The sequence below is a fragment of the Poecilia formosa genome, unplaced genomic scaffold (assembly GCF_000485575.1).
Source record: "Poecilia formosa unplaced genomic scaffold, Poecilia_formosa-5.1.2 Scaffold220, whole genome shotgun sequence".
Lineage (NCBI taxonomy): Eukaryota > Metazoa > Chordata > Actinopteri > Cyprinodontiformes > Poeciliidae > Poecilia > Poecilia formosa.
This window is the reverse complement of record NW_006800159.1, coordinates 749,115-775,580: the sequence shown is the minus strand read 5'-3', so window position 1 is coordinate 775,580 and position 26,466 is coordinate 749,115. Positions and strand designations below refer to the sequence as shown.

General features: G+C 43.1%; 4 protein-coding genes across 5 annotated transcripts in view; all 4 read left to right on the top strand.

Annotated features, from left to right (window-relative positions):
* Nucleotides 1–2,573, top strand: part of hao1 (hydroxyacid oxidase (glycolate oxidase) 1) — a 7,261-nt gene extending 4,688 nt beyond the window's left edge. Inside the window, exons 6-8 of the mRNA XM_007568312.2 lie at nt 1,377–1,535; nt 1,656–1,725; nt 2,227–2,573. Of these exons, the coding sequence (XP_007568374.1) occupies nt 1,377–1,535; nt 1,656–1,725; nt 2,227–2,294 (297 nt within the window). The 3' untranslated portion in view covers nt 2,295–2,573. The remainder of the gene's footprint in view (nt 1–1,376; nt 1,536–1,655; nt 1,726–2,226) is intronic.
* Nucleotides 2,574–3,284: 711 nt separating this feature from the next.
* Nucleotides 3,285–12,206, top strand: LOC103149250 (RNA polymerase I-specific transcription initiation factor RRN3-like). The gene is made up of 17 exons (XM_007568311.2): nt 3,285–3,598; nt 3,758–3,814; nt 3,893–3,982; nt 5,138–5,267; nt 5,348–5,407; nt 5,487–5,553; nt 5,737–5,806; nt 5,887–5,985; nt 6,156–6,248; nt 6,784–6,907; nt 7,836–7,966; nt 8,054–8,184; nt 8,742–8,929; nt 9,026–9,134; nt 9,702–9,854; nt 10,709–10,793; nt 11,793–12,206. The coding sequence occupies exons 1-17, from the start codon at nt 3,503–3,505 to the stop codon at nt 11,946–11,948; spliced, it is 1,839 nt and encodes a 612-aa protein (XP_007568373.1). The 5' UTR covers nt 3,285–3,502; the 3' UTR covers nt 11,949–12,206.
* Nucleotides 12,207–12,311: 105 nt separating this feature from the next.
* Nucleotides 12,312–26,229, top strand: LOC103149248 (E3 ubiquitin-protein ligase TRIM21-like). Of its 2 annotated transcripts, none has more exons than XM_016679780.1 (3): nt 12,312–12,803; nt 13,104–13,718; nt 24,390–26,229. In XM_016679780.1, the coding sequence occupies exons 2-3, from the start codon at nt 13,431–13,433 to the stop codon at nt 25,764–25,766; spliced, it is 1,665 nt and encodes a 554-aa protein (XP_016535266.1). In that variant the 5' UTR covers nt 12,312–12,803; nt 13,104–13,430; the 3' UTR covers nt 25,767–26,229. The 2 variants fall into 2 exon arrangements, with proteins under 2 accessions (XP_016535266.1, XP_007568371.1); XM_007568309.2 differs by lacking the exons at nt 12,312–12,803; nt 13,104–13,718 and adding exons at nt 22,977–23,477; nt 23,778–23,926 and having other exon boundaries at nt 24,096–26,229.
* On the top strand, nt 13,994–22,882 carry LOC103149249 (RNA polymerase I-specific transcription initiation factor RRN3-like). Its single transcript, XM_007568310.2, has 17 exons — nt 13,994–14,274; nt 14,434–14,490; nt 14,569–14,658; nt 15,814–15,943; nt 16,024–16,083; nt 16,163–16,229; nt 16,413–16,482; nt 16,563–16,661; nt 16,832–16,924; nt 17,460–17,583; nt 18,512–18,642; nt 18,730–18,860; nt 19,418–19,605; nt 19,702–19,810; nt 20,378–20,530; nt 21,385–21,469; nt 22,469–22,882. The coding sequence occupies exons 1-17, from the start codon at nt 14,179–14,181 to the stop codon at nt 22,622–22,624; spliced, it is 1,839 nt and encodes a 612-aa protein (XP_007568372.1). The 5' UTR covers nt 13,994–14,178; the 3' UTR covers nt 22,625–22,882.
* Nucleotides 26,230–26,466: the final 237 nt, after the last annotated feature.

Below are 26,466 nucleotides of genomic sequence, written 5' to 3'. Positions count from 1 at the left end.
TGTGTGTGTGTGTGTGTGTGTGTGTGTGTGTGTGTGTGTGTGTGTGTGTGTGTGCGTGTGCGTGTGCATGTGTGCGTGCTTGGTTGATTTCTACAAAGAAAATTTAATTGCAGTTGCTCATACTAAAGATTCTATTGCTTTCATGTTTGTAAGTAAATTCTGTGTGACTTGTAGCCTCAGTTTGCTGTTTCCGTTTTGTCGTGTCACTCCCTGTGGTCTACTTCGAGGGTCTATATGTTGTGTTAGGAGATGGTGTTCTGCAGACCTCGGTTTCAAATACAGGGTACAACTAAAGTCTGCAATCTCTGGAACCAGTTTGGCCATTCTCCTATGACCTATGACATCAACAAAGACATGTTGAGTCACAAAGCTGGAGTTCACTGGAGCTTTTCTGAACTTTTGTGGAAACCTGAGATAATTTTTAAAAGCCTAGTAGATCATTAAGGTCTGAAACACTCAGGTGAACTCGTCTGGCAACAACCAACATCCCACATTCAGGGTGTTTTCACACCAGACCTGTTTACTCCACCTTGATCCAACTCTAGTTTGTTTGCCTAGAAAGTCCAGTTTGTTTGAATGGGTAATTGAATTGGGATGCAGACCAAAAGAGTCTTCAAACCTGATAGTCCAGTAGACTCGGTTTAATTTGCACCAAAACTGCAACATTTGTTCCATTTGTTCCATTTCCAGAGCTGATGTGGTTCTCTTTCACATCGCTCTATATCAAATGAACCAAATCTTTTGAAAAACCTCATTTGTGGTGGCGCTGCACCAAGAACCATTTAAGGAAATTACACAAAAACCTCTGAAGACACTGAGTGCAACTTCCTTCTTCAACAAATGTAAACAAAAATGGAGTGGCATCAACTTTTAGTGGTTGTAGGATTTCTCTTTACCTTTGGCAAAAGACCACAAGTTATTTCTCCTGCCAGCACTAGACTAGTGTGTTTGTTTTGGTTGTATTTACCCAGAATGCTCTACGCTATGGTCCGCTTCCTGCGTTTGGAGCGGTCTCTGGTCCGCTTGGTGTTCACATATGATTCAAACAGCATCAGAGTTCACTTCAACCAAAGCGAGACCAGGGTTTGTAGGCAGACTGGAGGTTTTTGTGTCATTTTCTTCAATGTTTTGTTTTTGTTTTCATCAGAGTTTGATTCCCACCAGCCCTGTTCAGTCCACTTCAATCCAACTCCAGTCTGTTTTTCCTAGAAAGTCCAGTTCGTTTGGGGAGGTGTGAATATAATCAAACTCTGATGTGGCCCAAAAAAGTTTTTTTTTTTCCCCCCTTCCTATTATCCAGGTTTGGTCAGCAGGTTCTCAACATCTTAAATTATTTACAGTGTTGTCATTTTTGATGTGTGTGTGTGTGTGTGTAGCTGGATGTGCTGGAAGAAGTGGTGAAGGCCGTTCAGGGTCGTTGTGAAGTCTTCATGGATGGAGGAGTGAGACGAGGGACAGATGTCCTCAAGGCTTTAGCTCTGGGAGCAAAGGCCGTCTTCATCGGTCGTCCAGTTCTGTGGGGTCTTGCCTGTCAGGTGAACGACCGCCACCCTGGTTTAGGAGGGCATCTTCTCTGGATCTAAACATGCTTTATAGGTTAACTTCATCTACCTAGCACAAACCTCCTCCCAATGCTGCATCCTGTCTCTGACCAGGGAGAAGAAGGAGTCACTGAGCTACTGGAACTTCTAAAAGAGGAGCTCCGACTGGCTTTGGCTCTGTCAGGTAACTGGGATGTCCTTGTTTGTTGACCCTTTGTAGAAGAGTTTCTCAGTCCTCAGAGACCACCACCCAGCTTATTTTAGAAGAGTTGCTGTTATACAATTATACAACACCTGATTCAAATGATTGCACAACTTCCTCTGCACTCAGAGAGGCTATTACTTTGGAAAAGTATCCATGCCCCTTTCCACATCAAAAATTCTTCACATATTATAGACGTCAGGGTATTTTATTAGGATTTTATTTAGATTGTATATAACGGGCCAACACAAAGGGGTGCAGAATTGAAATGAGGAAATAAAAGGATTTGTTTCATCTGAGCTTGTTTAGTGAAATTAAATGTACTGCACACTTAGCTTGTATGAATTTCCTCCTTCTTTAGCTATGCACTTCTTTATGTTTCTCCACTGTTTCTCTTCACTACAGTAGTGAAACGGTTGGTGTATCTTGGACTGTGTGTAGACATTGTGAATGTCTGAATGAATGACCTGTGACTGTGCTCAGGTTGCCGCTCTATATCCGAGGTGAGCCGGTCCTTGGTGAGGAGGGCGGACTTCACTTCCAGGATGTGAGAGAAGAATCCCAGGATCATTATCCTGGGCTCACCCAGCATGTCTAATGCCTAGTTAGTTCACTTTTCTTGTGCCTAGAGTTGATTGGTAAACTATACATAGAAATCATCAAATTAAATGTGACTGACTGTTGGGTCTGATAGGTTAGTACAGTGAGGAGAGAAACATGTGGCATTAACAGGAAGGTGTTGGTTGTGACCTTTGCAGATCTACTGTGGATGTTTTCTAACTTGCCCATCATCACCTGTGAAATAAATCTGACCACTGGTAAAACCTTTATATATATATTGTTGCCTTTATTTTGTCTGCTAAATGCAAAACATCTTTACACAATCTGCATATTTCCATTCAGTTATTTCCTTTATTAACCACTAGCACCTTAACCCTGACCTTTAATGAAACGACTCATGAACTCCTTATTTTAGCTTACCTTTTGTTGTGTCCAAAAACAAGTGTGTTTTGACTTAAATATCATGACTGTCAAAAACAATGACCATAAAAGATACATGGGATAATGTATTCAAATAAATGTACCAAAACATGGAATGTTAAAATGTAAGCAAAAGGCTGGCTATAAAAAACAGCCTGGGGAGGGTGGAAGTGGGCAGATATTCTGGTGCAGAGAGTAAAAACAGGAATATGTACAGAATGATGACCCTGAAAACAGGGTTCTGCTATATCTACAACTATTAAATTGTCTGTTATAAAATACTGTATGAGGAAAGGATCCAGATAAATTGAGGGCTTAAGTTGTGTTTTTAAATTAAAGGCTCTCTAAGGGAAGGAACCCTTCTGCTGCTACTAAACAGCCAACCACTGACAAAAACCTTTCTGACAATGAAAGAACCAACAAAATGAACTTGCAACCCATTTTTATCCGCCTTACCAGCTAACCCTGCTACTCTGGGCAGAAAGCTAGCTTATATGTGTCGCTATAGCGTTATTATCTGTGTAGCCAAAGGGAACCAACCTTCTAACAATGTAGTTCGTAGGAAGGGTATAAGCGTTACACCGTTTCCCCATGTAAACAGTTCCTCCAACATGCGGTTGTGTGCCTGCTATGAAAGTGGAGCTCAGCCTCGCTCTTGTACGTTTATGAGTTTTGTTTTGTTTTGTTTTTAAATGTGATGCTTTAAGAAATGATTTCATTATCTAACTGCGAAGCAAAAGAACTTAAAGATTAAACAAAGCGACGGTAGCGGGGTTCCATGGAGGTGGAGGGCTGGGACTTCCTCAACTCTCCGCCCGTGAAAACGGTACGGTTCGGGGGCAGTGTGGCGGAGACGCTGGACAAACTGAGAAAGGTCAGTAGCAACATGTTTAACCCTGCTGATAAAATCACCTCATGCCACATCTCTGGTAGAAATTGACCCAAACCCGGTCTGAAACTGCGCCATGAACTCTCAGGATGTAGTGGGAAAACATCATCACGAACTGTTGACCTTTTGTCTTGTTGCTTGAAGGGAGACAGCAGCGATTATGAACTCCTGAAGCATCAGCTGGCGGATCCGGACATAAAGGTAGAGTAAAGCATCGTGGTGTGTGAGCTGACCCTGGATGTGCAGCATTGTTCCTCAGTTCCTCCTCTCCTCTGACAGGACGCTCAGATCATCAGCTGGCTACAGGAGTTTCGGGGCTGCATGACCCAGCTGACCAAAGACCATGAACAGCTCATTTACACCGTTTTAGTAAGAGAAAACTTTACTGATCTTGGCTCACTCTTTCTCTTTATAAGACTTCAGAGTAAATGAAGTAAAACCAATAGCTGTTGTCTGAATTTATAGTACTGTGTTATTTATAGTAGAGCTCCAACTAATGATTATTTTAGTAATCGGTTATATTGACGGATGAAGTCATTGGCACATTCTGCTGATTTTTCTATTTAACAACGTAACCTTTTTTATACAGTATTATAAATTCATTAAGATGCATATAAACATTTTGTAAATAGAAAAAAATTAAGTTTTTCAAGATTCACTTGAAAAACTTAATTTTTTTTAGTGAACATTTGGTCATTTGTAACAAAGGATTCAGCTGCCGCTATATGAATACTGGAACAAGTGAGCTGAGCTCAAACCATGGCAGCTGACTCTAGGTGACCAGAGTGTGTTAGAGCTGCTGTGGCCGCTGCTGGTTTTTGGAAAATGTGTTAGTTATATTGCCTGATTGCAAATATGATGTTATTAATTAACCAACCTTTAATATTTTGACTGAATTTGCTTGATGGAAGATGGAAGAGGTCATTTAAGTTGTCACTAGGTGCCATTGTTTCAGTGTCACCTAAGGTGTGGTAGCTGCCACTGAGTCTGTGCCAGCTGTATGTGTGTATATGTATTCTTGTTTTGTTTTTTAGTAGTTTTTTCTTTTTGCTTGAAGTAAAATTTGTATTCAATATTCAGTCTGACAGAAAAGCCATGGCATATGTCACAGCTGACAGCAGTCGTGGCAGCTGACACTGGAAGTGCCACTGCCATGCTCTGAGGTCGCTGTCTCTCTGAAAACCTCCAATGATGATTATTTTTAGTAATTGATTAATAATTATATTGTAAAAGGTGTTTAATTAGAGATTTTATTTACATAATTTAGAACTAAACCTCTTAAGTTCTGGGTAAAATATGTTTAGACACACAAAGAATTATTTTTATTTATCTCAAATTCAAAATACATATATTTTTTTGTACAGTTTTGGCTTAATTAATGCTCTGACTGTGTTTTCCTTTCAGCACATGACTGTTTTTTTGTTGTTGTTTTTTAGTCTTTATAGCCCAAGTAACGATTAATCAATTACTAAATTAGTTGATGATTATTTCAACAATTGGATTTTCCTGTGATTCCCCTTCCAGAGGCTTCCGTGGGTGGGCCGGAGCCAGGCCGTGGTGGACGAGTTCCTGGCCTTCCTCAGCAACCTGGTGTCGGCGCAGACGGTGTATTTATGCGCCTGCCTCAAAATGGTGGTGTCCCACTTCACTCCCAGTAAGCCTCACCGCTGGCCCGCCTGTTCGTCAGATGCTACGGCTACCTGTTTAGGACAAACTGGTGTCTCTGTATTTCAGAGCGGGTGACCATCTGTGAGGGAGGAGTTGATATCTCTGATTCAGAGGACGAGGAGGACAGTGAGTGTTGAGACGTTCTGCTGTGGTTCTCAGTCAGCAGACAGAACCGCCTGACACTCTGGCTTTGTTTTGATTTCAGCCGACCTCCCCAGAAACTTTGACCTCTGTCACCAGGCGCTGCAGCTCATCATCAGATACGTTCCCTCGTAGGTTTCTGCCCAGCTTCTTGTTTCCTTTGCTCTCTGCTCTGGATTTTGGTTTCTAACTGGAAGGATGTTGATGAGCCAGGAAGAAAAAAAAAAAGAAAACATTTCACAATCCAGACATAGATTTTGTTCCAGTTGTACCTTTAAAACCCTGACTCCATGTCTGTTTTTGGTTTCTCTTAGGACGAGTCGCTTCCTCATGCCCATTCTCCAAGATGGCTTCCCTTTTGTCCAGAAATCCCCCAGAACTCTGGTAAGAACCCCCCACACCTGCTTTCAGCTGCTCCTGATGAGCAGCATGGAGCTTCACTGACGGCTTGTTGCTCTTTAAAGGAATGCTACGTCCACAACCTGCTGAGGCTGACCGTCTACGTCCCATCCATCCGTCGAGATGTGCTGGAGCTGATCGTTGGGCAGCTGCTCAAACTGGATGTGAGTGTTGCAGCCCAGCCAGGCTGCTGAAGGCGATTGACCTGAGGGGGGGGGTCAAACGTTAACGTCAGGAGGGAGCCCGTCACAGGGCTTTTCTTTAGTTTTCTAGGCTTGTGTATACAAAAAAAAATCTTAAATGTAAATCTGAATGTCTGCTGTGTGTGTCGCAGGTCAGCGCATCGAGGGAAGAGATCGAGGAGGCAGAAGAGAACCAGAACCAGAGCCAGAACCAGGACCAGCCTGAGGAGGGACTCTTTGACATGGTAACAAGCACCATGTGTGAAACAGTTCTGATCCGCAGCATCACTGGTTGACCTTATAACCATAAAACATAATGAAGAACTGAGCGATGCTACCAGCTCTTTAGAATCGCCTTCAAGTAGCTCATCTTAATAGTTAATAATCATTATATTTGTGTTATCACTAACAGTTTAATCACTGATTTTTTTTTTTTCTGACAAAATCTGCAACAGTCCTTCAGAATCGAACTGAAGGACTCAGTGATTCTGAGAACAGATTTTTAATTCTAATCCTCTCATCCTGTCATGTATTTTACCTTCATGATGGATTTTAACGACTTGAACCAGATAAAAACTCGATACAATGAGACAGATGTGAACAGACGTGATTTGGATCCATTCTGCTGCCAGCTGTGTGTCAACTGCAGTCAGAACTTCTGCCGCTATATAAATTTTATTAATGAACTGAGGTGAAAATATAAAGGCTGCTGACCCTCTGACAGTGCAAAAGTTCAAGGACTGTGAAAACTTAAAAGTGAGTATTTTCTGGTTGTGTGAGGATGAGGACATGACTGCAGAGCAGCCACACCGGACCAACATGATGGCCCACCCAGTGGCTGAGAGGCTGGACACACTCATGGTTGTTCTCATGGCTTACATCAGAGACATCTGCAATGTGGACGGTACTGATACACACACACACACACACACACACACACAAAATACATGAAAAGGGTAACCGGGGGGTCAGCGCATCCATAAAGTGTCTGCATGTAACTTATAAAAAATGTTTTTACATATGTGTTTAATCTGTCAGCATGTTGTGACAGTGTGATATGAGACAATATTGATCTCCTCCACTGCTGCTGTCTGAAGAAATGCACCAACCAAAAACAACCAATCAGAGCCAGGAGGCAGGGCTTACCGCTGTCAATCAACCCCCATTTATTTGCTGCTAAATGTTGCTAATGGCAGAGAAACAACTTACCGTTAAAGAAAATTGGTTTATAGATGGATAGAAACTTTAATAATCTCTTTGGAAAATTGTGATTTCCGTTTTCCACACATCACTCTGAGAAATACATTAAACACTTAAAACATTGAATTTTTAAAGAAACATTAACATTAAAACCCAAATCCTACAGTCCCTCTGTTCTGTTGTCCTGTTAGCCCTCCTCCCTCCCAGTGAGGAGTTGAACAGCATTCATGGTAATAGAAAGCAACAGGGAGGTGGGATGAGTAGCGCTCACATGAGATTGATTGACAGCGCTAAGACCTGCCTCCTGGTTCTGATTGGTTGTTTCTAGTTAGTACTGGGAGAAGGTGAAGCAGCTCCGTTTTTTTTTTATCTGCACATACGTTAATGTCACAACATAGTGACAGTTTCAATAAAAATGTAAACAAGTTTTTTTATTAGAGTCTATCTAAAATTAAGGCCTTAAAATGTATTAAATTTATTTTAGAAAATGTGAGTTGGCACTGCGCTAAATTCATAACACCATAACACCTACACCTCCAGGTTTCATTTATATCTCTCATCTCTCTCTGAAGTCCAGTCGAGTCTCTGCGGGTCAGGGTCAGGTGACCGGACCACTGCTCTGTCTGTTCCAGGTTCGTTTCACGCTGAACGGACCAAGGAGCTCTACAAAGACCTGCTGAGTGTGTTTGACAAGCTCATTCTGCCGACTCACGCTTCTGGTCACGTGCAGTACACGCTGTTCTACCTCTGCAGCTTCAAATTGGTCAGTATGCCAGAACGGGAAACGGGCCGTCGTCCTGCCCGTCCTCCGTCTGAGCTGCAGTGTGTGTGTCTGTGTCCCCTGGTCCAGGCTCTAGCCGAGGCTTTCCTCGATCACCTGTGGAAGGTTCTGCAGAATCCGACGCAGCCCGCCATCCTGCGCCAGGCCGCAGCCGGATACATGGGGAGCTTCATGGCCCGAGCCAAGTTCGTCCCTGTGCTGTGAGTCTACAAGGGTTCTCAAAGTGGAAGCCACCAGAGGGCGCTAGAGGCGCATCAGGGAGTTGGAGGGAAGATGAGGGGAAAAATGGAAAAAGAATTGGATTTTTTTTATTTTCATAATTTCATTATGATTGTTTTTAATCATAAAATCTAATCTGTTTTTCAATCATTATTATAAAATAAAGGTTTAATTGATTTGTTGAAATGTGATTTTTCTGGTTAGTTGCCTGTCAAACTGCTTTGCTTCTTAAGGTAGCGTAGCAAACGGGAAATTTGAAAAGTCTGTCAAGAAAAGGAGTGAAGGATCTGTCCAGCAGCTGCTGTGGAGGATTCTGCTGCAGAACACCTTGAGAGCTACGAGGCAGCATTTATGCTCAACACATTTAATAACTATTGAGGAGTGAATAAAAAGAAAACCATTGTAGGTTTCTGTATGTATTTTATAGCACTGTAGTCTTTGGGTTTTCAAAGGGAGTCCCTGACCAGAAGCTAATGCCCCACAGTGGGGCCCCCAAACAGCAGTGGGGGTCTGACTCCCTGTCCTCCTGTCCTCCCAGCACTGTCAGGGCGTGTCTGGACCTGCTGCTCACCTGGATCCACGCCTACATCGACAGCCAGGACAGCAGCGGCCGGCAAGTGTGCTGCGACATCAGCCTGCATGGACCCTTCTACGCCGCCTGCCAGGCCGTCTTCTACACCCTGGTGTTCAGACACAGAGCCATGCTGGAGGCCAACATGAAGAAAGGTGACAGCAGCCAGGGGGTGACGGGGGTGGGGGGGGTTACCTGCCAGGCTCAGGGCAGGAGCTCAGCTCTCTGTCTGTCTCTCTCTCTGGTTTCAGGGTTGGAGTATCTACAGAGTCTGAACCTGGAGCGGCTGGTCATGTGTCAGCTCAATCCACTCAAAGTATGTCTGCCTTCAGTCACCAGCATGTTCGCAGCCATCACCAGGTACGCACGCACACACACACACACACACACACACACACACACTGATGGATGGTGGAAGCTTCCACAGACACAACCTCACCTTCAAACCATTTCACATTTTGTTATATTACAGCTACAGATATCAGTACTATCAGTCCTGATGTTGAAAACAATTCTAGATTGGATATCGTGACAATGTGCTCGATCAATAAGGTCAGATCTGTTCACTGTAATTCTATGCTTTGTGCTCCGAGTGATGTCATGCTTTATTATTTATTTTACATTTATTTAGAATTCTAACTGAACCATTTAAAAGAAGGTTATTTGACATGTTTGACCAATTTAGTCAACTTATTGTTTTTATCAGTTTCTCTAGTATTTATTTCTCATTGGCTGTTCTACTCCTACCTGCACTGACTGAACAAATGAAAGTTTTTTTTCTATGTTTGACCGAGACTCTGAAGCTGTTGGTATAAATAAATGTGCTGTACTGGTGCAGAGTTAATTAGGAAGTAAAATAAGCCAGACTGTTTCATCTGAAGCTGCAGGAAGCAGAGCTCTGCATCGTCTCCTGTGTCTGTGTTGCAGGAAGTACCAGGTGGTGTTCTGCTATACCATCATAGAGAGGAACAACAGGCAGGTGCTGCCAGTGGTCCGCAGCTCTGCAGGAGGAGACGGGGTGACCACCAACACCAACCCTCTGGACAGCTTCTTCCCCTTTGACCCCTACCTGCTCAAACGGTACCCCAGCCTCCTGAATCCAGGGTTTCAGGAGGAACTCCCTACATGCTGAGTGTGTCCTTAGCTTTTGGCTGAACGTATCAGAGCACAGAGGAGGAGCAGCTTCATGCAGGTTTTCTGATTCTCCTTCAGAGGCCACAACCACCCAGTTTCCTGAACTTCTTCTGCGCAACTAAATGTTCTAAAAACCGTCTCCTCTGTCCTTTTCCTCTGTGGGAAGTGACAACATATCTTCCTTGGTCTCTGCTCCAATAGCACAGATCTGGAATTGCAAACTGTAGTTGGTTAAAATTCAAAAATCCTTTATTTAACCTATAGGTTACATCTAACCTATAGGTTAAATAAAGTCTTCATTTGGATGGTGATGCAAGAATGATCTCCAGTAGCAGTCAGTGTTGCACCAAATCTGAAGAAGCCTATGATTGAAGACTGTTGGTGTATGACATGCTAGCAGCTCAATATCCAGTTAGCAATATGATATTCCACAGCACCACATCCTGCGTCCCACCATCAGGTGTTAGCTAGCTCTGCTAATCCAGATCATTAGCTTTACCTTCTTCTCTTTCAATCTCTATCAGTCTCAAATTCTCCATTTCAACTCCTCTGTGATGTGGGATCATAGTTCACATATTACTTGAGCTTTTCAGATGATAATCAGCTTCCCCCAGTTGTAAACACAATGCTTTGTTGCCACGGTTACGCAGTATAACAACCATATGAAAGTGAAAATGTAGGAGCAAAAATCCTTCCGGCTGCACAGCATCCAGAACCAGAGGGAACGAAGCAGCAGAACAGACATCAGCTCAGCGCTCCCAAGGTCTCTGACGTTAGGGATTTGTTTTCTGTGTGTGCAGGTCTGGTCAGCTGATTGAACCACTCTATCAGGCTTGGGATGACCTCGCAGAAACTGATCTGCTTCCTCCCAAAACAGCTCAACAGGTGAGCTGACTGGCTGTCGGGAATGCGACGCATTCACTTTCTGTTTTATCACCGCTCTTCAAGTTACCACTGTTTTCTGTTTCCCCTGCTTCTCTTAATGTTTTTAAACTGTGTCAAAGCTCTGGCATCGACTCATTCGCAGTTTTTATGATGCGCTCCTGGATCAAGGTTATCATGAATCGTATTTCTGGATGGTTTCTGTGTTTATGTTCAAAATCCTTTCAGAATCATAGCAGGAAAGGTATTCTGCTCAACTCTTCTTCATCACACTATTCCGTCTTCTGATGACAAACTCTGGCAGCATTTCCATTACAAATATGCGCAAATCTTTGCCGATATTCTGCTAATGTTGTAAAAACACAACTTATTCACTCATAAGTAAACAAGCTTGTTCATGAGATAAGTTATTAAAAATCATGGCAGTGACAAATGTAAACAGTTACATGAGATACATTCATATATCTGTTCAACCGATCATCTATCAGCCAATCAGAGGAGACTTTGGTGCCTTATTCAGGCATTGGAGCGATAAGCCCCGCCTACCTGGGAGCAGCTACAGAAGCGTTATGGATTCTACTTGTTGGAATGACACACAACATTTTCTGAACTGTGATGTGAAGCTCTGGTGGAGCCAGCTGCACACTGTCTGGAAAACCAGAACAAACCATCATCCTAATCCCACTTCCTGTCACATTTGTCTTTTTCACCAGTAGTAACATCCGGCTTTTGATCACTTGATGCAAAAAAAAAAGTGTTTCCATTGCAGTTTTGCAAAATACATCTATTTCGATAGAACTTAAAAACCACCTCATCCCAGCAAAAAACTTTTTGTGGAAAAACATGAGTTTTTTAAATTTGTGTGTTTCCATTAAGCAGATTTAGTCTCTAATTTCAATTTGCGCAATTCTGTGGCAGCAACTTTATAAGTTTGTCAGAGTAAAAATCTAAGGAGGAAAAGAGTCTAGGTTTTCCTGATGGTGGTTGCTTCATTTGTTTTAGGCCCAGAAGGAGGATGAAGATGATTTCTTGAGTGGTGAGACGCCACATGGAGACGCCATGCTTGGACTGACCCCCAGCTCATACGGTTCCAACGTCTGCAGCCCCAACAGCGTGGGTTCCCCCCCCACGGCCCAACACCGAGCCTTCAAGTTTTAATCCCTTGCCATGAACCTTTGCATCCTGGCAGAAAGCGCTGCTCTCATCAGAAGCTCTGCCTCTGTGCACCGCTGACACCAGAGGATCCATGAACAGTGACTTTATTTCTGCTGCTTAATGCTGCAGCCGCCCACATATGAAGTAGACTTGGGTCATTTTTTAAATTTAATATTGTACACTACTCCAAGAGCGCTCACACACACCTATGAGCATGTTCTATGAATAGATCATGTTTTAAATAAACAGTTAAAGAAGTGGTACCAGGTGTTGGTGTGGTACATATGTGTCCCAGTTCACCAAGTAACCATGGTAACACATGGTAAGCACATGGCTGTACTTAGAGAAAATCTGTGTGTTCAGTTAACCCACAGACACAGCTAAGGTTTCTCAGAACATTTTTCAAATTACACCAACCAGCCCTCCACCTGAGCCATCAGGACTTTCACTGATCAGGAGCTGGACTTCTTACTTAATACAAATCAATCCATGGTTGTCCTATAACTTTCTCCAGCTGAACAGAAACAAAACTGAAGTTGTTTTATTTTTACACCTGCAGAAGAATGATCCAGAGTCGGCACAGCTTCAGTTATTACAGCTGGAAACTTGAGATCAGGCTGAACTCTGGGTGTAGTGATGAACTCTGACCTGAACAACATAAAGATGGTTGCAAAGTCAGCCTTCTGTCACCTGAAGAACATTTCCAGGATTAGAGGACTAAAGTCTCAACTAGATCTAGAGAAACTTGGGTAATAAAAAGTCTTAAAAATTGAAAGACTGAAACAAAAAGACAGGACTTCCACCATGATACACACCCTGCTGGCTATTAATACTAACTCTGTCCGGAATCACTAAAAGGTAACTTGAATTTGTCACAATGTAAAGCAAGAACCTATCCTCGAATGGAAACACTGACACTTTTACAGTGCCTATAAAAATTAATAACTCCTATTATGGAGGTGGATGTTTTACCCTTTTAATTGCTTTTACAAATTAATCATGACCAGCAAAATTTGGCATTCACAAAAAGTTTAATGTCAAAGTGAAAACCTGTTTACAAAAAATGACAAAACAAATTTATAACATAAAATATGTTGCTGCATAAATTTTCAGCCCCTTTAAAGTGACTGACCTTCTTTTCCTTATCTTTTTTCTCAGGGAGGAGCAACACTGAGTCATGATATTAAAACGTCACTCTTCAGAAATGAAAGTAATATTTAGCTGAAGTGACCACTGAGCTGCTGTGGAGATAAATCTCTGTTTCTTTCTGAAGACTTAAGTTCATGTGTTTCTTCTCAACAATATTGGTGAGTACAGCAGAAATCTGATTTGCTGTTTCTATAAACCAACAGAAAGTTTGAGCTTTTTCTTGTGGACTGAAAGGTGGTAGAAAAATTCAGGTTTGTGAAAAACTGCAACACTGAACAAGTTTAAGTGGTTTGTTTTTAATGGAAGCTCTCCCTGGCCTGTCCTCAGAGTTCAGACATGCCGTCTGGCAGCAACCTGCAGTCTAAGGATCAGTTTCTCTGCTCCATCTGTCTGGATGTGTTCACTGATCCAGTCACCACAGCGTGTGGACACAACTTCTGCAAGACCTGCATCACTCAGCACTGGGATGGAAATGTTCCCTACAAGTGTCCTCTGTGCAATGAGTACTTTGCCTCTAGACCTCAGCTGAGAGTCAACACGTTGTTCTCTGAGATGATTGATCAGTTGAGGCGTGAAGCCAGCAGCAGCAGCAGCTCAGAGGAACAAGTTGCCAAAAAAGGAGAGGTTCCNTTTTAAATTAAAGGCTCTCTAAGGGAAGGAACCCTTCTGCTGCTACTAAACACAGCCAACCACTGACAAAAACCTTTCTGACAATGAAAGAACCAACAAAATGAACTTGCAACCCATTTTTATCCGCCTTACCAGCTAACCCTGCTACTCTGGGCAGAAAGCTAGCTTATATGTGTCGCTATAGCGTTATTATCTGTGGAGCCAAAGGGAACCAACCTTCTAACAATGTAGTTCGTAGGAAGGGTATAAGCGTTACACCGTTTCCCCATGTAAACAGTTCCTCCAACATGCGGTTGTGTGCCTGCTATGAAAGTGGAGCTCAGCCTCGCTCTTGTACGTTTATGAGTTTTGTTTTGTTTTGTTTTTAAATGTGATGCTTTAAGAAATGATTTCATTATCTAACTGCGAAGCAAAAGAACTTAAAGATTAAACAAAGCGACGGTAGCGGGGTTCCATGGAGGTGGAGGGCTGGGACTTCCTCAACTCTCCGCCCGTGAAAACGGTACGGTTCGGGGGCAGTGTGGCGGAGACGCTGGACAAACTGAGAAAGGTCAGTAGCAACATGTTTAACCCTGCTGATAAAATCACCTCATGCCACATCTCTGGTAGAAATTGACCCAAACCCGGTCTGAAACTGCGCCATGAACTCTCAGGATGTAGTGGGAAAACATCATCACGAACTGTTGACCTTTTGTCTTGTTGCTTGAAGGGAGACAGCAGCGATTATGAACTCCTGAAGCATCAGCTGGCGGATCCGGACATAAAGGTAGAGTAAAGCATCGTGGTGTGTGAGCTGACCCTGGATGTGCAGCATTGTTCCTCAGTTCCTCCTCTCCTCTGACAGGACGCTCAGATCATCAGCTGGCTACAGGAGTTTCGGGGCTGCATGACCCAGCTGACCAAAGACCATGAACAGCTCATTTACACCGTTTTAGTAAGAGAAAACTTTACTGATCTTGGCTCACTCTTTCTCTTTATAAGACTTCAGAGTAAATGAAGTAAAACCAATAGCTGTTGTCTGAATTGATAGTACTGTGTTATTTATAGTAGAGCTCCAACTAATGATTATTTTAGTAATCGGTTATATTGACGGATGAAGTCATTGGCACATTCTGCTGATTTTTTTTTTTTACCACGTTACCTTTTTTATACAGTATTATAAATTCATTAAGATGCATATAAACATTTTGTAAATAGAAAAAAATTAAGTTTTTCAAGATTCACTTGAAAAACTTAATTTTTTTTAGTGAACATTTGGTCATTTGTAACAAAGGATTCAGCTGCCGCTATATGAATACTGGAACAAGTGAGCTGAGCTCAAACCATGGCAGCTGACTCTAGGTGACCAGAGTGTGTTAGAGCTGCTGTGGCCGCTGCTGGTTTTTGGAAAATGTGTTAGTTATATTGCCTGATTGCAAATATGATGTTATTAATTAACCAACCTTTAATATTTTGACTGAATTTGCTTGATGGAAGATGGAAGAGGTCATTTAAGTTGTCACTAGGTGCCATTGTTTCAGTGTCACCTAAGGTGTGGTAGCTGCCACTGAGTCTGTGCCAGCTGTATGTGTGTATATGTATTCTTGTTTTGTTTTTTAGTAGTTTTTTCTTTTTGCTTGAAGTAAAATTTGTATTCAATATTCAGTCTGACAGAAAAGCCATGGCATATGTCACAGCTGACAGCAGTCGTGGCAGCTGACACTGGAAGTGCCACTGCCATGCTCTGAGGTCGCTGTCTCTCTGAAAACCTCCAATGATGATTATTTTTAGTAATTGATTAATAATTATATTGTAAAAGGTGTTTAATTAGAGATTTTATTTACATAATTTAGAACTAAACCTCTTAAGTTCTGGGTAAAATATGTTTAGACACACAAAGAATTATTTTTATTTATCTCAAATTCAAAATACATATATTTTTTTGTACAGTTTTGGCTTAATTAATGCTCTGACTGTGTTTTCCTTTCAGCACATGACTGTTTTTTTGTTGTTGTTTTTTAGTCTTTATAGCCCAAGTAACGATTAATCAATTACTAAATTAGTTGATGATTATTTCAACAATTGGATTTTCCTGTGATTCCCCTTCCAGAGGCTTCCGTGGGTGGGCCGGAGCCAGGCCGTGGTGGACGAGTTCCTGGCCTTCCTCAGCAACCTGGTGTCGGCGCAGACGGTGTATTTATGCGCCTGCCTCAAAATGGTGGTGTCCCACTTCACTCCCAGTAAGCCTCACCGCTGGCCCGCCTGTTCGTCAGATGCTACGGCTACCTGTTTAGGACAAACTGGTGTCTCTGTATTTCAGAGCGGGTGACCATCTGTGAGGGAGGAGTTGATATCTCTGATTCAGAGGACGAGGAGGACAGTGAGTGTTGAGACGTTCTGCTGTGGTTCTCAGTCAGCAGACAGAACCGCCTGACACTCTGGCTTTGTTTTGATTTCAGCCGACCTCCCCAGAAACTTTGACCTCTGTCACCAGGCGCTGCAGCTCATCATCAGATACGTTCCCTCGTAGGTTTCTGCCCAGCTTCTTGTTTCCTTTGCTCTCTGCTCTGGATTTTGGTTTCTAACTGGAAGGATGTTGATGAGCCAGGAAGAAAAAAAAAAAGAAAACATTTCACAATCCAGACATAGATTTTGTTCCAGTTGTACCTTTAAAACCCTGACTCCATGTCTGTTTTTGGTTTCTCTTAGGACGAGTCGCTTCCTCATGCCCATTCTCCAAGATGGCTTCCCTTTTGTCCAGAAATCCCCCAGAACTCTGGTAAGAACCCCCCACACCTGCTTTCAGCTGCTCCTGATGAGCAGCATGGAGCTTCACTGACGGCTTGTTGCTCTTTAAAGGAATGCTACGTCCACAACCTGCTGAGGCTGACCGTCTACGTCCCATCCATCCGTCGAGATGTGCTGGAGCTGATCGTTGGGCAGCTGCTCAAACTGGATGTGAGTGTTGCAGCCCAGCCAGGCTGCTGAAGGCGATTGACCTGAGGGGGGGGGTCAAACGTTAACGTCAGGAGGGAGCCCGTCACAGGGCTTTTCTTTAGTTTTCTAGGCTTGTGTATACAAAAAAAAATCTTAAATGTAAATCTGAATGTCTGCTGTGTGTGTCGCAGGTCAGCGCATCGAGGGAAGAGATCGAGGAGGCAGAAGAGAACCAGAACCAGAGCCAGAACCAGGACCAGCCTGAGGAGGGACTCTTTGACATGGTAACAAGCACCATGTGTGAAACAGTTCTGATCCGCAGCATCACTGGTTGACCTTATAACCATAAAACATAATGAAGAACTGAGCGATGCTACCAGCTCTTTAGAATCGCCTTCAAGTAGCTCATCTTAATAGTTAATAATCATTATATTTGTGTTATCACTAACAGTTTAATCACTGATTTTTTTTTTTTCTGACAAAATCTGCAACAGTCCTTCAGAATCGAACTGAAGGACTCAGTGATTCTGAGAACAGATTTTTAATTCTAATCCTCTCATCCTGTCATGTATTTTACCTTCATGATGGATTTTAACGACTTGAACCAGATAAAAACTCGATACAATGAGACAGATGTGAACAGACGTGATTTGGATCCATTCTGCTGCCAGCTGTGTGTCAACTGCAGTCAGAACTTCTGCCGCTATATAAATTTTATTAATGAACTGAGGTGAAAATATAAAGGCTGCTGACCCTCTGACAGTGCAAAAGTTCAAGGACTGTGAAAACTTAAAAGTGAGTATTTTCTGGTTGTGTGAGGATGAGGACATGACTGCAGAGCAGCCACACCGGACCAACATGATGGCCCACCCAGTGGCTGAGAGGCTGGACACACTCATGGTTGTTCTCATGGCTTACATCAGAGACATCTGCAATGTGGACGGTACTGATACACACACACACACACACACACACACACAAAATACATGAAAAGGGTAACCGGGGGGTCAGCGCATCCATAAAGTGTCTGCATGTAACTTATAAAAAATGTTTTTACATATGTGTTTAATCTGTCAGCATGTTGTGACAGTGTGATATGAGACAATATTGATCTCCTCCACTGCTGCTGTCTGAAGAAATGCACCAACCAAAAACAACCAATCAGAGCCAGGAGGCAGGGCTTACCGCTGTCAATCAACCCCCATTTATTTGCTGCTAAATGTTGCTAATGGCAGAGAAACAACTTACCGTTAAAGAAAATTGGTTTATAGATGGATAGAAACTTTAATAATCTCTTTGGAAAATTGTGATTTCCGTTTTCCACACATCACTCTGAGAAATACATTAAACACTTAAAACATTGAATTTTTAAAGAAACATTAACATTAAAACCCAAATCCTACAGTCCCTCTGTTCTGTTGTCCTGTTAGCCCTCCTCCCTCCCAGTGAGGAGTTGAACAGCATTCATGGTAATAGAAAGCAACAGGGAGGTGGGATGAGTAGCGCTCACATGAGATTGATTGACAGCGCTAAGACCTGCCTCCTGGTTCTGATTGGTTGTTTCTAGTTAGTACTGGGAGAAGGTGAAGCAGCTCCGTTTTTTTTTTATCTGCACATACGTTAATGTCACAACATAGTGACAGTTTCAATAAAAATGTAAACAAGTTTTTTTATTAGAGTCTATCTAAAATTAAGGCCTTAAAATGTATTAAATTTATTTTAGAAAATGTGAGTTGGCACTGCGCTAAATTCATAACACCATAACACCTACACCTCCAGGTTTCATTTACATCTCTCATCTCTCTCTGAAGTCCAGTCGAGTCTCTGCAGGTCAGGGTCAGGTGACCGGACCACTGCTCTGTCTGTTCCAGGTTCGTTTCACGCTGAACGGACCAAGGAGCTCTACAAAGACCTGCTGAGTGTGTTTGACAAGCTCATTCTGCCGACTCACGCTTCTGGTCACGTGCAGTACACGCTGTTCTACCTCTGCAGCTTCAAATTGGTCAGTATGCCAGAACGGGAAACGGGCCGTCGTCCTGCCCGTCCTCCGTCTGAGCTGCAGTGTGTGTGTCTGTGTCCCCTGGTCCAGGCTCTAGCCGAGGCTTTCCTCGATCACCTGTGGAAGGTTCTGCAGAATCCGACGCAGCCCGCCATCCTGCGCCAGGCCGCAGCCGGATACATGGGGAGCTTCATGGCCCGAGCCAAGTTCGTCCCTGTGCTGTGAGTCTACAAGGGTTCTCAAAGTGGAAGCCACCAGAGGGCGCTAGAGGCGCATCAGGGAGTTGGAGGGAAGATGAGGGGAAAAATGGAAAAAGAATTGGATTTTTTTTATTTTCATAATTTCATTATGATTGTTTTTAATCATAAAATCTAATCTGTTTTTCAATCATTATTATAAAATAAAGGTTTAATTGATTTGTTGAAATGTGATTTTTCTGGTTAGTTGCCTGTCAAACTGCTTTGCTTCTTAAGGTAGCGTAGCAAACGGGAAATTTGAAAAGTCTGTCAAGAAAAGGAGTGAAGGATCTGTCCAGCAGCTGCTGTGGAGGATTCTGCTGCAGAACACCTTGAGAGCTACGAGGCAGCATTTATGCTCAACACATTTAATAACTATTGAGGAGTGAATAAAAAGAAAACCATTGTAGGTTTCTGTATGTATTTTATAGCACTGTAGTCTTTGGGTTTTCAAAGGGAGTCCCTGACCAGAAGCTAATGCCCCACAGTGGGGCCCCCAAACAGCAGTGGGGGTCTGACTCCCTGTCCTCCTGTCCTCCCAGCACTGTCAGGGCGTGTCTGGACCTGCTGCTCACCTGGATCCACGCCTACATCGACAGCCAGGACAGCAGCGGCCGGCAAGTGTGCTGCGACATCAGCCTGCATGGACCCTTCTACGCCGCCTGCCAGGCCGTCTTCTACACCCTGGTGTTCAGACACAGAGCCATGCTGGAGGCCAACATGAAGAAAGGTGACAGCAGCCAGGGGGTGACGGGGGTGGGGGGGGTTACCTGCCAGGCTCAGGGCAGGAGCTCAGCTCTCTGTCTGTCTCTCTCTCTGGTTTCAGGGTTGGAGTATCTACAGAGTCTGAACCTGGAGCGGCTGGTCATGTGTCAGCTCAATCCACTCAAAGTATGTCTGCCTTCAGTCACCAGCATGTTCGCAGCCATCACCAGGTACGCACGCACACACACACACACACACACACACACACACACTGATGGATGGTGGAAGCTTCCACAGACACAACCTCACCTTCAAACCATTTCACATTTTGTTATATTACAGCTACAGATATCAGTACTATCAGTCCTGATGTTGAAAACAATTCTAGATTGGATATCGTGACAATGTGCTCGATCAATAAGGTCAGATCTGTTCACTGTAATTCTATGCTTTGTGCTCCGAGTGATGTCATGCTTTATTATTTATTTTACATTTATTTAGAATTCTAACTGAACCATTTAAAAGAAGGTTATTTGACATGTTTGACCAATTTAGTCAACTTATTGTTTTTATCAGTTTCTCTAGTATTTATTTCTCATTGGCTGTTCTACTCCTACCTGCACTGACTGAACAAATGAAAGTTTTTTTTCTATGTTTGACCGAGACTCTGAAGCTGTTGGTATAAATAAATGTGCTGTACTGGTGCAGAGTTAATTAGGAAGTAAAATAAGCCAGACTGTTTCATCTGAAGCTGCAGGAAGCAGAGCTCTGCATCGTCTCCTGTGTCTGTGTTGCAGGAAGTACCAGGTGGTGTTCTGCTATACCATCATAGAGAGGAACAACAGGCAGGTGCTGCCAGTGGTCCGCAGCTCTGCAGGAGGAGACGGGGTGACCACCAACACCAACCCTCTGGACAGCTTCTTCCCCTTTGACCCCTACCTGCTCAAACGGTACCCCAGCCTCCTGAATCCAGGGTTTCAGGAGGAACTCCCTACATGCTGAGTGTGTCCTTAGCTTTTGGCTGAACGTATCAGAGCACAGAGGAGGAGCAGCTTCATGCAGGTTTTCTGATTCTCCTTCAGAGGCCACAACCACCCAGTTTCCTGAACTTCTTCTGCGCAACTAAATGTTCTAAAAACCGTCTCCTCTGTCCTTTTCCTCTGTGGGAAGTGACAACATATCTTCCTTGGTCTCTGCTCCAATAGCACAGATCTGGAATTGCAAACTGTAGTTGGTTAAAATTCAAAAATCCTTTATTTAACCTATAGGTTACATCTAACCTATAGGTTAAATAAAGTCTTCATTTGGATGGTGATACAAGAATGATCTCCAGTAGCAGTCAGTGTTGCACCAAATCTGAAGAAGCCTATGATTGGAGACTGTTGGTGTATGACATGCTAGCAGCTCAATATCCAGTTAGCAATATGATATTCCACAGCACCACATCCTGCGTCCCACCATCAGGTGTTAGCTAGCTCTGCTAATCCAGATCATTAGCTTTACCTTCTTCTCTTTCAATCTCTATCAGTCTCAAATTCTCCATTTCAACTCCTCTGTGATGTGGGATCATAGTTCACATATTACTTGAGCTTTTCAGATGATAATCAGCTTCCCCCAGTTGTAAACACAATGCTTTGTTGCCACGGTTACGCAGTATAACAACCATATGAAAGTGAAAATGTAGGAGCAAAAATCCTTCCGGCTGCACAGCATCCAGAACCAGAGGGAACGAAGCAGCAGAACAGACATCAGCTCAGCGCTCCCAAGGTCTCTGACGTTAGGGATTTGTTTTCTGTGTGTGCAGGTCTGGTCAGCTGATTGAACCACTCTATCAGGCTTGGGATGACCTCGCAGAAACTGATCTGCTTCCTCCCAAAACAGCTCAACAGGTGAGCTGACTGGCTGTCGGGAATGCGACGCATTCACTTTCTGTTTTATCACCGCTCTTCAAGTTACCACTGTTTTCTGTTTCCCCTGCTTCTCTTAATGTTTTTAAACTGTGTCAAAGCTCTGGCATCGACTCATTCGCAGTTTTTATGATGCGCTCCTGGATCAAGGTTATCATGAATCGTATTTCTGGATGGTTTCTGTGTTTATGTTCAAAATCCTTTCAGAATCATAGCAGGAAAGGTATTCTGCTCAACTCTTCTTCATCACACTATTCCGTCTTCTGATGACAAACTCTGGCAGCATTTCCATTACAAATATGCGCAAATCTTTGCCGATATTCTGCTAATGTTGTAAAAACACAACTTATTCACTCATAAGTAAACAAGCTTGTTCATGAGATAAGTTATTAAAAATCATGGCAGTGACAAATGTAAACAGTTACATGAGATACATTCATATATCTGTTCAACCGATCATCTATCAGCCAATCAGAGGAGACTTTGGTGCCTTATTCAGGCATTGGAGCGATAAGCCCCGCCTACCTGGGAGCAGCTACAGAAGCGTTATGGATTCTACTTGTTGGAATGACACACAACATTTTCTGAACTGTGATGTGAAGCTCTGGTGGAGCCAGCTGCACACTGTCTGGAAAACCAGAACAAACCATCATCCTAATCCCACTTCCTGTCACATTTGTCTTTTTCACCAGTAGTAACATCCGGCTTTTGATCACTTGATGCAAAAAAAAAAGTGTTTCCATTGCAGTTTTGCAAAATACATCTATTTCGATAGAACTTAAAAACCACCTCATCCCAGCAAAAAACTTTTTGTGGAAAAACATGAGTTTTTTAAATTTGTGTGTTTCCATTAAGCAGATTTAGTCTCTAATTTCAATTTGCGCAATTCTGTGGCAGCAACTTTATAAGTTTGTCAGAGTAAAAATCTAAGGAGGAAAAGAGTCTAGGTTTTCCTGATGGTGGTTGCTTCATTTGTTTTAGGCCCAGAAGGAGGATGAAGATGATTTCTTGAGTGGTGAGACGCCACATGGAGACGCCATGCTTGGACTGACCCCCAGCTCATACGGTTCCAACGTCTGCAGCCCCAACAGCGTGGGTTCCCCCCCCACGGCCCAACACCGAGCCTTCAAGTTTTAATCCCTTGCCATGAACCTTTGCATCCTGGCAGAAAGCGCTGCTCTCATCAGAAGCTCTGCCTCTCTGCACCGCTGACACCAGAGGATCCATGAACAGTGACTTTATTTCTGCTGCTTAATGCTGCAGCCGCCCACATATGAAGTAGACTTGGGTCATTTTTTAAATTTAGTATTGTACACTACTCCAAGAGCGCTCACACACACCTATGAACATGTTCTATGAATAGATCATGTTTTAAATAAACAGTTAAAGAAGTGGTACCAGGTGTTGGTGTGGTACATATGTGTCCCAGTTCACCAAGTAACCATGGTAACACATGGTAAGCACATGGCTGTACTTAGAGAAAATCTGTGTGTTCAGTTAAACCACAGACACAGCTAAGGTTTCTCAGAACATTTTTCAAATTACACCAACCAGCCCTCCACCTGAGCCATCAGGACTTTCACTGATCAGGAGCTGGACTTCTTACTTAATACAAATCAATCCATGGTTGTCCTATAACTTTCTCCAGCCGAACAGACACAAAACTGAAGTTATTATATTTGGACCTGCAGAAGAATGATCCAGAGTCGGCACAGCTTCAGTTATTACAGCTGGAAACTTGAGATCAGGCTGAACTCTGGGTGTAGTGATGAACTCTGACCTGAACAACATAAAGATGGTTGCAAAGTCAGCCTTCTGTCACCTGAAGAACATTTCCAGGATTAGAGGACTAAAGTCTCAACTAGATCTAGAGAAACTTGGGTAATAAAAAGTCTTAAAAATTGAAAGACTGAAGCAAAAAGACAGGACTTCCACCATGATACACACCCTGCTGGCTATTAATACTAACTCTGTCCGGAATCACTAAAAGGTAACTTGAATTTGTCACAATGTAAAGCAAGAACCTATCCTCGAATGGAAACACTGACACTTTTACAGTGCCTATAAAAATTAATAACTCCTATTATGGAGGTGGATGTTTTACCCTTTTAATTGCTTTTACAAATTAATCATGACCAGCAAAATTTGGCATTCACAAAAAGTTTAATGTCAAAGTGAAAACCTGTTTACAAAAAATGACAAAACAAATTTATAACATAAAATATGTTGCTGCATAAATTTTCAGCCCCTTTAAAGTGACTGACCTTCTTTTCCTTATCTTTTTTCTCAGGGAGGAGCAACACTGAGTCATGATATTAAAACGTCACTCTTCAGAAATGAAAGTAATATTTAGCTGAAGTGACCACTGAGCTGCTGTGGAGATAAATCTCTGTTTCTTTCTGAAGACTTAAGTTCATGTGTTTCTTCTCAACAATACTGGTGAGTACAGCAGAAATCTGATTTGCTGTTTCTATAAACCAACAGAAAGTTTGAGCTTTTTCTTGTGGACTGAAAGGTGGTAGAAAAATTCAGGTTTGTGAAAAACTGCAACACTGAACAAGTTTAAGTGATTTGTTTTTAATGGAAGCTCTCCCTGGCCTGTCCTCAGAGTTCAGACATGCCGTCTGGCAGCAACCTGCAGTCTAAGGATCAGTTTCTCTGCTCCATCTGTCTGGATGTGTTCACTGATCCAGTCACCACAGCGTGTGGACACAACTTCTGCAAGACCTGCATCACTCAACACTGGGATGGAAATGTTCCCTACAAGTGTCCTCTGTGCAATGAGTACTTTGCCTCTAGACCTCAGCTGAGAGTCAACACGTTGTTCTCTGAGATGATTGATCAGTTGAGACGTGAAGCCAGCAGCAGTAGCTCAGAGGAACAAGTTGCCAAAAAAGGAGAGGTTCCTTGTGACGTCTGCACTGGACCCAAACTGAAGGCCCTGAAGTCCTGCATGGTGTGTCTGGCCTCCTACTGTCAGACTCACCTGGAGCCTCACCTGACCGCTCCACGTCTGAAGAAACACCAGCTGATGGAGCCGGTGGAGAACCTGGAGGACAGGATGTGTCTGCAGCACGATAAACCTCTGGAGCTGTTCTGTAGGACCGACCAGACATGCGTCTGCTTGCTCTGCCCCATTTTAAACCACAAGGACCATGAGTTTGTTCCTCTGAGAGAAGAATCTAAAGAAAATAAGGCAGAGCTGAGGAATATGGAGGCTGAAGTTCATGAGATGATCCAAGAGAGACGACTGACGATCCAGGAGATCAGAGAGTCAGTGAAGATCAGCAAAGATGCTGCAGACAGAGAGAAAGCAGAAGGTGTTCAGGTCTTCACGGCTCTGATGGAGTCTGCTGAGCGAGGCCTGAAGGAGCTTCTCAAGGAGATCCAGGACAAACAGGAAGCTACAGAGAAACAGGCTGAAGACTTCATCAGAGATCTGGAACAGGAGATCTCTGAGCTGAAGAAGAGGAGCTCTGAGGTGAAGCAGCTCTCACAGTCTGAAGATCACCTCCACCTCCTCCAAAGCTTCTCCTCCCTGAAAGCTGCTCCACCCACCAAGACCTGGACAGAGGTCAGAGTTCATCCATTGTCATATGAGGGGACTGTGGTGAGATCTGTGGCTCAGGTTGAGCAGGAGATCAGGGAGAAGAAGCTGCAGAAGCTGACGGAGGCTGAGCTGAAGCGGGTCCAGCGGTTTGCGGTGGATGTGACTCTGGATCCTGACACAGCTCAGCCCTGGCTCATCCTGTCTGGTGATGGAAAACAGGTGAACCATGGAGACGTGAGGAAGAATCTTCCAGACAATCCAGAGAGATTTTCCCTGTGTCCGTGTGTTTTAGGACAGCAGAGTTTCTCTTCAGGCAGATTTTACTTTGAGGTTCAGGTTAAAGGAAAAACTAAGTGGGATTTAGGAGTGGCCAGAGAATCAGTCACCAGGAAGGGAAACATCACATTGAGTCCCCAGAATGGTTTCTGGACTGTTGTGTTGAGAAATGGAAACAAGTACAAAGTTTTTGCTGACCCTTCAGTACATCTCCATCTCCATCCTGGTCCTGAGAAGGTGGGGGTGTTTGTGGATTATGAGGAGGGTCTGGTCTCTTTTTATGATGTAGATGCTGCTGCTCTGATCTACTCCTTCACTGGCTGCCGCTTCACTCAGAAACTCTACCCATACTTCAGTCCCTGTAATAATCATGGCGGTACAAACTCTGCTCCTCTGCTCATCTGCCCTGTTGAGCAGGTTGATCATTGCACTGATAAAGATGATGCAGAATGAATCTGATTGACTCTGCAGCAGGTGACGTCCTGCTGGTGGAGAGGAGAGCTTGGAAACGTCCTCAACAGGAAGCGAACAGTTCAGATTCTGTGCTGCAGCTCTGGTTCTCTGTTTCTACACATTTTCAGCTTTTGATTGATTATAACATCAAATAACAATGCTTTTAGCTCAGTTTATTGAATTATTCTACTGCTTGTGTAAGATTTTTATTTTTCTTGTTTTATTGATAAACAGTTTTAGGCCTGCATGAAAATGTTTCAACCTGTACATCAACTGATTTATTTGTAGTGATCGTTTTGTCATTGTGCATCATATTGGAGCTTCAATGTCAGCTGTTTGTAAGATATTTAGACAGCAGGAAGAGATCAATTGATTTATAATGCAATTGTTCTGTTTTTTTTGTTTGTTTTTTTTTTGTATGTTGAAGGCGGTTGGTAGTAAATTAATGCTGGTTAAAAATGCACCCCACATTTTTCAGATTTTTTTTTCTTTTTGTAAAGAAATTTAATCATTCATATTTTCTTTCAGCTGCAACTACTTTGTGTTGGCCTTCCACGTAAAGTGTCAATAAACCAGATGAATATATTTGGTTAGAACCTGCTAAAATAGGAAAAAGGATGGTGGTGAAATACTTTGCAAAGGTATTGTTAATAATCATCTTATTTAATGTTCTGATTCTGTTCCAGTCCTCTGAGAAGTA